Raw genomic sequence first — 12,850 nt, 5'->3', positions numbered from 1 at the left:
GCGAGTGTCTTTTAATAATAAACAACTGCCTAGTTGCTTGGCTCTCACTACATGTCACTTACAAGTCCCAAACAACAGTGCCCTCTTTAATCATTAATATTTACAAGAAAATCATGATGTAGTTCATGTGGGAAATCATAAAAAAAAATACAGAATCTTATGAGAAATTGCCTAAGCATGGAGATTAGTCAGCAAGGCGGACAGCCCGCCTGCTTTCATACCTCTCACTGTATTTCCCACTTCTATACTTCCCTTCACCTATGCCTCTCCTTCCTCTTTACTCCAAAAAAAAAAAAAAAAAAAAAAAAAAAAAAAAAAAAAAAAAAAAAAAAAAAAAAAAAAAAAAAAAAAAAAAAAAAAAAAAAAGCATGGAGATATGATAAGGAGTAGGTAATTCAGAAAATGAGTGTTTTAGGTGGCATGAGAGAGTAATAGAAATCAATGAAGTGTAGTCACTTGATTAATAAAGTATGAATTAGCATTCATATTGCTATTATACTAGGCTACATTAAATTATTAATATTAACATTATAATTTTTATTATATATTTTATCATTATTTATACATTCCTTATTATTATACAGTTACATATCTGATTGGTTACAACATGTGGATAATAAATGTGGACAATACTGGACAATTCCTTATTATTATTATATTTATTTTACACTGATTTTTAAATTATGTTTTCAATCATAGTATTAGTTATTTTCAGTTATATTTCCAAATGTTTCTAGAAATGCTGTCATTACTCTAAAGCATAAATTACCAAGTTAACGCTGAATGCGGCACAGTTGGCAATGGTAACTAGCGTCCTCTCCACTAGTGTCTTGTCCTCCGAGTACAGCAGTGCCACTAGGCTCTTGGCTTCATATGGCGTCAACACCCTGAAACAAACGTACCTACTCGATGTTGGAGAATTTGTTAAGCATGAGAGTAACTCCATGCAATTATTTCTACTTGTAGCCCGAGGAATAAAATAGTCATACAAAATACTGTATCTTAAAGGATCGACTGAGTGATTATCCATTACAGTATAACCTTACTGGATGGATTAAAAAATTATGTAATACACAGTATACCATAAGGCTGATTGGGTGATCAGGTCTTATATCTCAAAGTACTGACTGACCTATTATCTAATGTATCATATAGGCCTTGATTATTCAATGTATTCCAAAGGATTGATTAAATGATAATCCAATATATTCAGCACAATTGATTGGATGATAATCCAATATAGTTTCAGCACAATTGATTGGATGATAATCCAACATATCCAACTACTGTAGAATGACTGGCTGATTATCTAAAGTACTATGCAGAGATAGTGATTCATCATATCCAAAACAGTCAATAAAGTGACTAGAAACCTCCAGCAACATGGTTCATACACAGCTTCACCAATAATTCAACACATCTGCAGTTCTCATATCACTTTACTCTGGGTTCATGAATTTATAAGGCAAATTATTTTATTTAATCTAATAGAATTATGAAATGTTGAAACATTATTGAAAGGCCATTCACATATATTCCTTCTCTTATATTTTGTAATCCTAATATACATATTCTTCATCATTAATAATTATTTTTCCTGACTCAAAATTTTTCACCTCCCTGACTATCACTCTCCTAAGTACAGTACCACCACTTCTGTGAAGCTGTTAGATTTAATGAAGCCCATGCATAAAACATTACCTCCAAATACTTACAGTATATCTCAACCTAATATTTGTTGCTAGCCATCACCCACGCAGGGGATGAGTCACAACAACGTGGCTGAAGATATGAAGACTAAACCACACACCAGAAGATGAGGAGACGACGACATTTTGGTCTGTCCTGGACCACTATGTAATGTAAGCTTTCTGTCTTCTTATCTTCCCAGTGATCTATGCATTACCTTGCTTCCTATCACTTTTGACACTTCTCACCTCTCCTCTTCTCACCACTCCTCCACACTACACAACAAATTTCAACGTCTGATTTCCAACAGTACTTGGGCTAAATACTCTCTCTCTGATTGTGTTACCAACCTTTCTTCTTACCCTCTCTCTAAGCACAAGCAAGAACTTCTTGGACTCGGTCTCTCTTTTGCTATTTCCCCTGGCCCTCACTGTGGCATTGACCTCATTAATTCCTTTGATAAGTTTGTAAATTCTAACTCTGGTACAATTTCGAACTTGTCTGCCTTCAGAGGGGCCCTTATCCATGTTCTTGACAGTTTGCTTTCTAAAAATTACCACCTCCCTCATCACTTCCAGCTTGCCCTTGCCTCCCTGAAAGCTAACAACTCTATTCTTATCCTTTCTTCCAACAAAGGTAACTCGATGGTTCTCCTTGACCATGTGGATTACCTCCAGAGAGCTGATGTCTTGCTCTCTGACTCCCACACGTATGCTCCTTTGGCTTCTAACCCTTTGGATCGCCTTAAAACTTCCTTCAACTGCAAACTAAGACAGCTCTCTAGTCTTTGTCTTCCCGACTTCGATCTAATAAAACATTTCCGTGTTATCTGCCCTTCTCTTCCTTATTTCTATAGTCTACCTAAGACTCATCAACCTGGTGTTCATCTTTGTCCTATCATTTCTTCAAGGGGCTCTGTCGGCTATCCTCTTGCCTCCTGGCTTGATAAAACTCTGATTCCTTATCTTGGTATGTTTTTTCCCTTCCTGCCCACCTTCATCACTTTCAGGACTTCGTAGCAAGACTGTGCCTGCAGCCCTCCTGTAAGATGTTTAGTCTTGATGTAGACTCTGTTTACTAATGTTCCTCTTGGTGATGTTCTATCTTTCCCTAGTCATAAGGCAACTGAGGGGTCTTCTTCATCTCCTGCTCCCCATTGATGTTTTCCTTGAATTCATCTGACTAACTATTTCTCTTTCAATGGAAAATACTTCTCTCAAACTTTCGGTGTCGCTATGGGTTCTCCTCTCTCCCCTGTTCTTGCCAATCTCTATATGGAATATTTCAAAAGAGTTCTTCCCACTATTGATACTCATCCCTCTCTCTGGCTTTGCTATGTTGATGATATTTTTGCCTAAAGCCTTACGACCTTAGTCTTTTCCAGCCTTTCCCCTCCACTCTTAACAATATAGCTCCTTCTATCCATTTCAAAGTTGAATGGGAATCTAACTTCCTCCTTTCTTTTCTTGACATTCATGCTCACAGCTCTGTGTCCTGTTTCTCTTTCTCTGTCTACCGCAAACACATGCATAGTGGTATGGACATTCACTTCTTTTCCTACCATCTTCCTTGTGTTAAGAAAAGTGTTCTCGTCTCTCTCTTCTCTCGCCTTGGTTACCCTTTACATTTTATCAACTGTGCCTATTCTCAAGTTAAGCAAAATTTCTTTCATCCCAAACCTGTTTCCAACACTATTAGCACTGTGCTCTGCCTTCCCTTCATATCTGAACTCCAAAATCTCACTAATACCCTTCGTCCTCTTGACATACAAGTTCGCCAATCGACAAACTAACACTTCATAGTAATCTGGTTCACACTGCTCCTCCTGCTTCTAATACTGCTGGTGCCTACTCTATTTCCTGTTCGTCTTGTTCTCTCCAATACTTTGGGGAAACTGGCTGTACACTAAATGACAGACTTAAGAAGTCGATAAAGATAAAAGAAGTGCTAAGTCTGCAGACACAAACAATGCTTTCTTCTGTCATGTTAGGGATTCTAGTCATCCTATTGATTGGTCTTCTAAAATACTAAATATTTTTAAATATTTAGTAAATACTTTCTAAGTATTTATAAGTAAGTAAAAGTGAAAATACTAAAGTAAAATACTTTCCTGCCTCTACTCTCCAGACGCTGTCTTGTCGAATCAGCTCTAATACACAACCTACCCAACATGAATCTTAGTCCTGGCTTTGTTACTGTTGACTCTTGCCTGTCACAGTACATACTCAAATGATCTAACCATTCTAACAAACGTGACCTAACATAAGCCTACCCATCCTTTTTTACTTTCTTTTTCTGTTTCTTTCTCATCTTATTCTTACTTGCCCATTCTTATAGTGCACCCATTATTACTCCCCCCTCTCTTTCTTACACCCCTATATTACACCCATCCTTTTGCCTTGCTCTTACCTTCCTCTAGGAATTTCCTCTTCATCACATCTCCCCACTTCTCTCGACTTACTTAATGCCCGTGCCTCCCTTGCTCCCCAAGTTACAGTCCTGCTCCTGTGCCAGGTAAGTCCACTACGGGCTCATCATAGCCCGTGCTACTTGCAACTATTTGTTTCGAGTAACTGAATCTAAAACAACAACCCCCACCTTGTTCCCATCACAATCGACTTGATAATGGTCCAGGACGGACCAAAACATTGTCTCCTCATCTTTTGGTGTGTGGTTTACTCTTCATAGCCATCACACATTTTTTGCTAGAAAGGTCTATACTATAAAACTCCCACCAAACAACTGCTACTAGCCTGCTGTAATGGATGTGCTCACCTGCCCCTGGTGCTGAGGTTCTCCAATCTCTGCGTCAACTCTGGTTTGGTGGTGTTGTACAGCTGCCGTGCCTCCTCCTCCACTCTCCGCTGCCGCTGTTTTCCATCCGGGTCACTGTTTTGCTCGGCCTGCTTCTTCTTCCGTAAACTTTTGCGTACCCATTTTGGCCTGTTGTGACACACAAAATTAACAAAAACTCTAGAATTTCCTCGGAAATTTTTATATTCCTTGCCCTATGCAGCTCTCTTGCTTTCTCCAGTACAAAGGTTGTAATAAATGCATTCAGTTTAAAAGGAGAAATAATAATAATGGTCAAAAAATTAAAGCACATCAAATGACAGCATAGAACAATGTCAAATATGGAGGGCAAATGTGAAAGTCAAGCCCAAATGAAGTATTAGCCAGGACCCTTATAGAATGTAAAGTTGGGCTTAGTGAACCCTTGTCTTGCACATTTTATAAATTGTTAGTCAAGTAGAGTACTAGTATCATTGAGGATTGCGAATAAATTGCTAGTTATAAAGATGGGATGGTTACAGTACCTGTGGGACAATAGCAGCATGCTCGCCCTACACCTCGTAAGCAATTTTAGCCACGTTAGAGCCCTGGGTACGATCAAATAGGCACCGATAAAAATACACGTGGAAAATAATTGAGGGGCTGGTCCCAAACCTGCACACAGAAATAACATCACATGAGACCAGGAGGCATGGCAGGATGTGCAGAATACCCCCGTTGAAAAGCAGAGGTGCAACAGGTACTCTGAGAGAGAACTCTATCAACATCAGAGGCCCGAGACTGTTCAATACGCTTCCACTACACATAAGGGGCATAACTGGCCGACCCCTCACAGTGTTCAAGAGAGAACTGGATAAGCACCTCCAAAGGATACCTGATCAACCAGGCTGTGACTCATACGCCAGGCTGCGAGCCGCCGCATCCAACAGCCTGGTTGATCAGTCCAGCAACCAGGAGGCCTGGTCGACGACCGGGCCGCAGGGACACTAAGCCCCGGAAGCACCTCAAGGTAACCTCAAGGTAACCGATCCTTAAACGTTCATAATTATTTCAAAGGAAGCAGAGGCTTAGCATAAATGGAGTTAAGACTGAGTGTGAAATTGTTGCAAGTAGACCTCTGTTGTTTATCATACAGTGGGAGCTCACTGTCCCTGGCAATCAATTTTGTTCAATTTCTCCAATGTACTGGCACTGTGGGAGAAGTAACATCATTCAGAGAAACATGCTGGTGCCTATCACTGAGATAAGATCATATGTACTAAAGGAAGTGACTCCTGATGCCACACTGATACCATTTAAAAAGGTTATTGTGATTAACGGTGTCAAAGGCATTCTAAAGACCAACAAAGAGTCCTATTGGGTATTATTGAAAGTATAAAGCAAATGTATCAAGTCATATATATTTATTGTGGTGTTGGTGCTTTTCTGCAGGTCTGAAGCCATACTGACAATAGCTAAGTATGTCATGTTTGGCTAGGTGTGTGTGAAGCCGTTTGTATATCAGTTTCTCAAATAGTTTCAATAATGTGGGTAGGATTGATATTGGTCTATAGTTGTTAATGTAAGTGTGACGCCCACTTATATGGACTGGGGTTACGTGGCTTTAATGATAAATTCAATTATACAGCAACATTTCAGATGGAAACAATCACAGAAAAAAATAAGTTATAGAACATTTGATGGACTGGCCAGACATTCCTATACAAGTCAAACCAAACAAGGCAAGTATTTGAAATGTGCCTATCACATAGAGAGGCCTGTATGTGCAGATAGTATCTCGACTAAATTTTGTATCCTGACCTTCAGATATACAGAGCAGATGAAAACAGTGTTGCTTCAAAATGTAAATAGGGAAAGCCCCAGGTGATCTCAGGCCTTTACTTGCCACCCACAACATTTGCACATGGACCTGATGATGTGATGCCATTTTTGTGATTATACAGATTTACATGATTTTTTAGATTATTTACCCCATTCTCCTGTTTTGGTAGTACTTATAGTAATGATGAGGATCACAGTATATATACATACTGACGAACAACACAATTAAAAAGTAGTAATCGGTACTATTGAATTTGGACAAACCAGAAAAGATTTTCTGTTACAAAGACAAACTAAACTAACCTAATCTAACCTTCCTAGGCCTTAAACATGATATCTGAAGATTAATAAAGTACATGTGTGTGCAATACTAGGCCTAGGAATATTTAAGTTTATTTTTTACCTTCATTTTTTTTAACTCTATAAAGTGAATAATACTAAATTCTGCCATCTAATTGTTTAGTATGTCAATCTTTGTACTATGGTGCACATAGTTACAAGAACTACTATCTAAACAGGAGGATGGGTTGGATTATTTTCAGTAGAGTGCAAGAGTTAAGGAGCAAATACAACCAAGTGAATTGGGAAGGGCGCCTGATAGCTGAGTGGACAGTGCTTCGGATTTGTAGTCCTGAGGTTCCGGGTTCGATCCCCGGTGGAAGTGGAGACAAATGGGCAAAATGTTTCTTTCACCCTGATGCCCCTGTTACCTAGCAGTAAATAGGTACCTGGGAGTTAGACAACTGCTACGGGCTGCTTCCTGAGGGTGTGTAACAAAAAGGAGGCCTGGTCGAGGACCAGGCCGTGGGGACGCTAAGCCCCAAAATCATCTCAAGATAACCTCAAGAAGATGAGAACAAACAAGCACGGGTTCCATTATTTTTTAAAGAAACAAAGGTTGTTGTGATGGTGTGTTTGGTTAATCATCAGCTATTGTAAAACCCTTCAAGTAGGCAGCAATTATGGTGTATACAGGCAGCCATACTGGGTGACTTTTTTGGTTAGCCAAGAACATTCTTAAGTGCTTGGCACCTACCTGTAAGGCGAGCCATCTGGGGGGATGTGTGTGAGATTCTCTGTTGATCTCGAAGTAATCAGATGTCTAACATCAACGGGACTGAGAAGCCGAGGAGAATTCCATGGGGAACACTAGAATTCAAACAAGTACATTACATTAAACAAGCAGGAAATGTATGCATCATAAAGGGTTCCCATCTGCTGGGAATCTACTTTGCCTTGGTTGTTCCTGAAAACCCTCTGGGTGGGAATCAAGCTGCTGCTGGAAGCTTACAAGAAACTTCAGTTCAAGACAAAGCTCTGGGTCACTCCACTTACAACAGTTTTCCCATTCTCACTTAACTCCATCTATGATAGCTCTTTGTTTCCATTGAAATAACCAAGCCCTAATCAAAATTAGGATAGTCCCCCCCTAATACCATGAGCCTCAATCTTTCTAATCCATCTTTTGTGAGGCACAGTGTCAAAAACTTTGCTAAACTCAAGGTACACAATACTGTACAGCAGTCCTTTCCCCAATCAACTGACCTAATCCTAGCAGAATCCTAGCAGGATAACAGAAAAAAAATGGAAGCTCGGTCTGACCTCTGGCTACTAATGCATTTTCTTAGGCAACGGCAAGACAAGCTCAAAGAGTAATTCAGCAGATTACTCGGTATTCATAGTTTAAAAATAAAATATAATTTCCTTGCTTTTCCAAGCCTAGAATTGTTTGGGAGTGAGTCTAAAAGTGCCCAACTCTCCAGTTTGGGAAGGAACAAGGCATCAGATATAACGACAGTGACACACACAAACTGACCCAATTTGCTACCATCAAGTTATACACAGTCTTCAGTTGTTTACAGTTTTATTCACATCCATTTTCATTATCTTACAAATTAAGTAAAATAACATTAACTTTCTACAATCCTGAGGTTATTCATGATTTACATCTGAACATTAACTAGCTCCCACCTAAAGTTATTCATGGTTTATACCTGAACATTAACTATCTCCTCACCTGTAAGCTCTTGGTGTCGTGGATAGCAGAGTTACGAGAGACAGCGTGACCAGTGTGGCCGTTGCCTGTCTGAATAGCAATAAATGTGTCGGCAAACTGTCGCGCCTTCAGGTTCAGCTCACGAATCCTCTCCTGAAATAGTTAACTAATTAGTAATCCCTGATTATATCCCTGTAAAATTAATTTATTATTTATAAGCACTATTAAATCTTTTTAAATACTGTGTTTGAGTATTAGTACCATATAGAGGCAATTTATTACACTGTACTAAAACCAAAGGAATATAAACAAGGGTTTGAAATAACCAGCTAAGATAAAGTTCATAGCAAGATCCAAATTAGATTATTTTTATTAAAATGTAATAGTTGCAGTATAAGTTAATCCAACACCGAGTTGCAGGTAAGTGGAACAAAATGCTAAGAGTAGCATCATTGAAGTAAATTGCTAAAGTAAGAAAACAGGAGCAAGAGAGAGATACAAGAATGAACACAATTGGGTACATATAGAGTCTGCCTAACATGAGCAATAAGGGTATTGCAGTGCTTTTATCTAGAGTTCTCATATGGCAAATACCTATACATATTGACTATTCTTTATGTGCAATTTACTATTTCCAGAAGCTTTTTAGTTGAAGGTGTAAGCTCTCAAGGTTTTCCTTTTACTCTGAAACTGATAAGCTCCAAATTTTGTAACATTTTATAAAGAGTAGAGTGCCTGCTCAGTTGTTTAAATCTGAACCAGACTGGTTCAGATTATAGGGAGCTTTATTATATCTGGATGCAGTGCAACAGTTATCACTGTTCAAAATTTTTGGGAGAAAACAAAAAAGTTTGGGTGATACAAGAAGCACTTTTCTAATTAGTTAGTTTAGTTCATTTATTATGCACCCCATACCCATCTTGTGGGCGGTAGTGGAAAGGGTTACAGAGGCACATAATGGGCTCAGGGACTGAACCCCACAATTCATTTAGCTAAGCAAGTTACAATCTTGATGAGCTAGTTACAAAATTCAATATAAGTCATCACATCAACAATGGGTTCGAGATCGACCTCAAGTACAGGTTCTAAATTAAGCAACTGGCACTTTTCTAAGCAGGTCACTTGGTTGTCCTAAAGGCACGTTCTTTCCTTCTGCCATTAGATCCAATCGAACAACAGGGATCTTTCTAAACATTTCTGTCAGGTCATACCGGTGTCAGGGAGGCAATGGTGTGTTTATTCAATCGAGTACTGAATGCCTCCAAGAAGGTTCATGCGATTGTGATAGGAGTGAGGGAGGAACTCGCATTAGACAAGTAAGGCAAGAGTGGTGAGGAGCAGGTAAGAGGAGGTAATTCCTAGAGGAAGGTAAGAGCAAGGGGAAAGGTAAGAACAAGATGAAAAGTACAGATGGGATGGGTGTAATAATGGGGTGCAAGAATGGGAACGTAAGAATAAAAGGAGAAAAAAAGTATGTGAAGGCTTATGTCAGGTCATGTTTGTTAGAAAGGTTAGAGTATTTGAGCATATACTGTGAAAGGGTAGAGTCAACAGCAACAAAGCCAGGACTAAAGTTCATATTGGGGATGTTGTGTATCAGAGCCGATTCAACAAGACAGCGTCTGTGAAGAGCAGAGGCAGGAAAGATTATTTTAGAAGACCAATCAATAGGATGATTAGAATCCCTAACATGACAGAAGAGAGCATTGTTTGTGAATACAGACTTAACACTTTCTTTGCATTCCCTAAGCCTGTCATTTAGAGTACGGCCAGTTTTCCCAAAGTATAAATGTCATTAATACTAGATAAAAGGTTTAATTCAGAGTCAAATTAACTGGTTTTCTATGCAAGACATTTAAATCAAAACTGGTATTAACCATTCATGTTTAACTAAATTAAGTAAATCTTAAATTAACTTAACAGTACAGTACTGTAGTTAATAAGGTTAGGTTACAAATGCTTGGATGCTTGGAGTTTGGTTCAATAGATGAATGGTTGTACTGTCTATGCAAATTTTACTAATGTTACATGAGATTATTTCACAATAGTTGCCTAATAGCAGTGATAATCATTAAAGTGGTATTATGTAGGGCTAGTTAGAATATAGCAGTAGCAGCTAGTAGTAGTGATATAACTAACAGAGTAGCGACATGTGTAAGCAATAGTAGTAATTACTTTATGATTGGGAGAGAAAAGTAAAAGCAGTAAGCTGTCCAAACCTGAACTGTTTTAGGGCGAATGATAAGCTTGCCAGTGGTGCCACTGACATCCAAGTTTCCAAGGAGCGCGTCCGTTTGCGTTGTCTGAGACAACCTCCGAAACACCACCCGTGATACCTCTGTCGGGTCGTCATCACCTGTTCAACAGAACATTGCTATTTAAGTACTTTATTGATGAAAGTCAGATGTGCATTAAAAAAACTATATTGGTAAATTACAAGATTAATACATCATAAGACCTGTTTATAATAACTGTATTATTATTTTCACATTTCTTTTTGAGTATGGTAAAGTTTCTGGTCTATGGTCACCTAAGAAAGTTGTGTTAATTTTAGATCTGGAAATACAACTACATACTGGGTATATGAGAAAAAGGATCTACTGGTAAAGTGGAAAGTGCAAATAACATTGAAGCCTTGCAAAGCAATCTACATAAACTTTACAAATGGTTAAAAAACAATAAATGGCCCTGTAAACAAAATGTTTATCACTCATCATGTTCATCATCTAAGAACAATTCCCTCTGCCAACTGACAATGCAATCCAGATGTACACGAGTGTCGAGGCTTATTTGATGCACAAGGCAGAGTTGGTGTTGCTACCTGGTTGTGTTATTTAGAGGTTCTTGTTAGGCAATGCTAAGCATACAATTATCAATTGTGAATGTATCACTACTGGGGATTGTGTTTAGAATTCCTGACTTAAAGCAAATCTTTGTAATGTATTGGGGTATGAATGTGCATGTTAAGAAATAGGTACCTTGATATGCAGCACAGTAATTAGTTCAGTCAGCTTTCAACCATTTGTAATCGAGTTTGAGTCCCAGGTAAGACAAGATGTCTGGGCGTGTTTTCTCTCAATTAATGCCTCTGTCGACCTAGCAGTAAAAAGGTACCTCAGATATAGGGAACTGATGTAGGTTGCATCCAACCAAAGATTAATCATAAAATTAGCAGGGGAGGGGAGGAGGGGACTTTGATAAGCCTAATGGGCTTCCTGTCCCAGATAATGGGAAACCAATTTTTTTTTGTTTAATTATCAGGGGGAAAGTGCCAACCCATTACGACTTTGTTAGACTTGGAAGGGGTCAGGATAAGGATTTTGGATGGGACAGGGTGAAGGAATGGTTCCAAACCACTTGGACAGTTGGGGATTGAACGCCAACCTGCATGAAGTGAGACCATCGCTCTACCGTCCAGTCAAAGTGGCTGGGAAACCAAACCATTGCCAGTAGCTATTGGAATGGAAGTAACAAAACGACTATTATTTCCCTGCTTCCTATCACTACTCAAGGATGCTGGCTGAAGTATTCCCTACAACTAGTCACTCACAGAACACAAGAGGTCACCCGGACCACACCCCACCCCATACCCTCGTTCACCTAAGTACTCACATTGATTACTTATAACCACAACACTTCCCATCTTCAACTCAACCTCCCCTTATGTCACATAAGTATATCACTATGTAGCTCAATATTTTTATACTATCTGATAGAAGGATACGAATTATAACTATGGAGATTTATCAGCCGCCACCATCACACCAGCAATGCCCACCTTGTGTCACCCACTGACATTGCCCACTTCGCCACTTGACATTCATTGTTCCATTGCCACACAACAAATACTCACTAAGATTAATTACGCCATTAAGAGCAGCACAAACAGATAAATGTCAAAGATTAACTGAAGCTCGACAGTCACCGCCTTCACCCTCCTGCGAGACCCCCTCATCTCCGCCCTTTCACAGCCTTATTTAGCACTTACGCAAGTCATGCCTGCGTGCCAATTTTCTGCAGAAAGCTGTCTTGGCATATGAGTAACCCACGTAGGCGAATCCAGCAAACACCGCCGAGCACAGAGCGACTTTATTCAACGTTCGGTCCTGGAGTGACCCGCTAGCTGCAGACGACATCTTGTCCATCACAACCCGTATATTTTTTACCCAGGGTGAACAACGCTTGCCACATTTATTCCACACGGCTCACTATCAATATAATTAAACCATATAAATGTTCATATTACTTAACTTTTATAGTTATATATATCCGATTTAATTATTAATATTGTTAAGGAAATATTACTGGGATGTAGCAGTTCATCTTAGATAAAAAAAATAACATGAAGTTACCCTGGTGGCAGTTTAGGGAAGTAACATGTATACAAATAATATGTCAAAGCTTGTTTATATACAATATGCAGTCCTTATATACTGAGTACTTATCTAATGGCTACTTTTATGCTCAGGAACTTGTATACTGAGCACTTAATTTATTGAGCACTACATACATACATATATATATAGGGGCTCGACGGCTGAGTGGACAGCG

At 39.0% G+C, this 12,850-nt stretch overlaps 1 protein-coding gene across 1 annotated transcript in view; it reads right to left on the bottom strand.

The window, feature by feature from the left end:
• LOC123758632 (uncharacterized) overlaps window positions 1-12,462 on the bottom strand; it is a 66,975-nt gene extending 54,513 nt beyond the window's left edge. Inside the window, exons 1-6 of the mRNA XM_045743129.2 lie at window positions 12,288-12,462; window positions 10,519-10,655; window positions 8,321-8,452; window positions 7,340-7,452; window positions 4,465-4,632; window positions 770-887 (exon numbers count right to left, since the gene is read on the bottom strand). Coding sequence (XP_045599085.2) covers window positions 770-887; window positions 4,465-4,632; window positions 7,340-7,452; window positions 8,321-8,452; window positions 10,519-10,655; window positions 12,288-12,444 — 825 coding nt within the window. The 5' untranslated portion in view covers window positions 12,445-12,462. The remainder of the gene's footprint in view (window positions 1-769; window positions 888-4,464; window positions 4,633-7,339; window positions 7,453-8,320; window positions 8,453-10,518; window positions 10,656-12,287) is intronic.
• Between the last annotated feature and the right edge of the window lie 388 nt (window positions 12,463-12,850).

The sequence above is a fragment of the Procambarus clarkii genome, chromosome 31, assembly GCF_040958095.1.
Source record: "Procambarus clarkii isolate CNS0578487 chromosome 31, FALCON_Pclarkii_2.0, whole genome shotgun sequence".
Lineage (NCBI taxonomy): Eukaryota > Metazoa > Arthropoda > Malacostraca > Decapoda > Cambaridae > Procambarus > Procambarus clarkii.
This window is presented reverse-complemented; position numbering and strand designations above follow the sequence as displayed.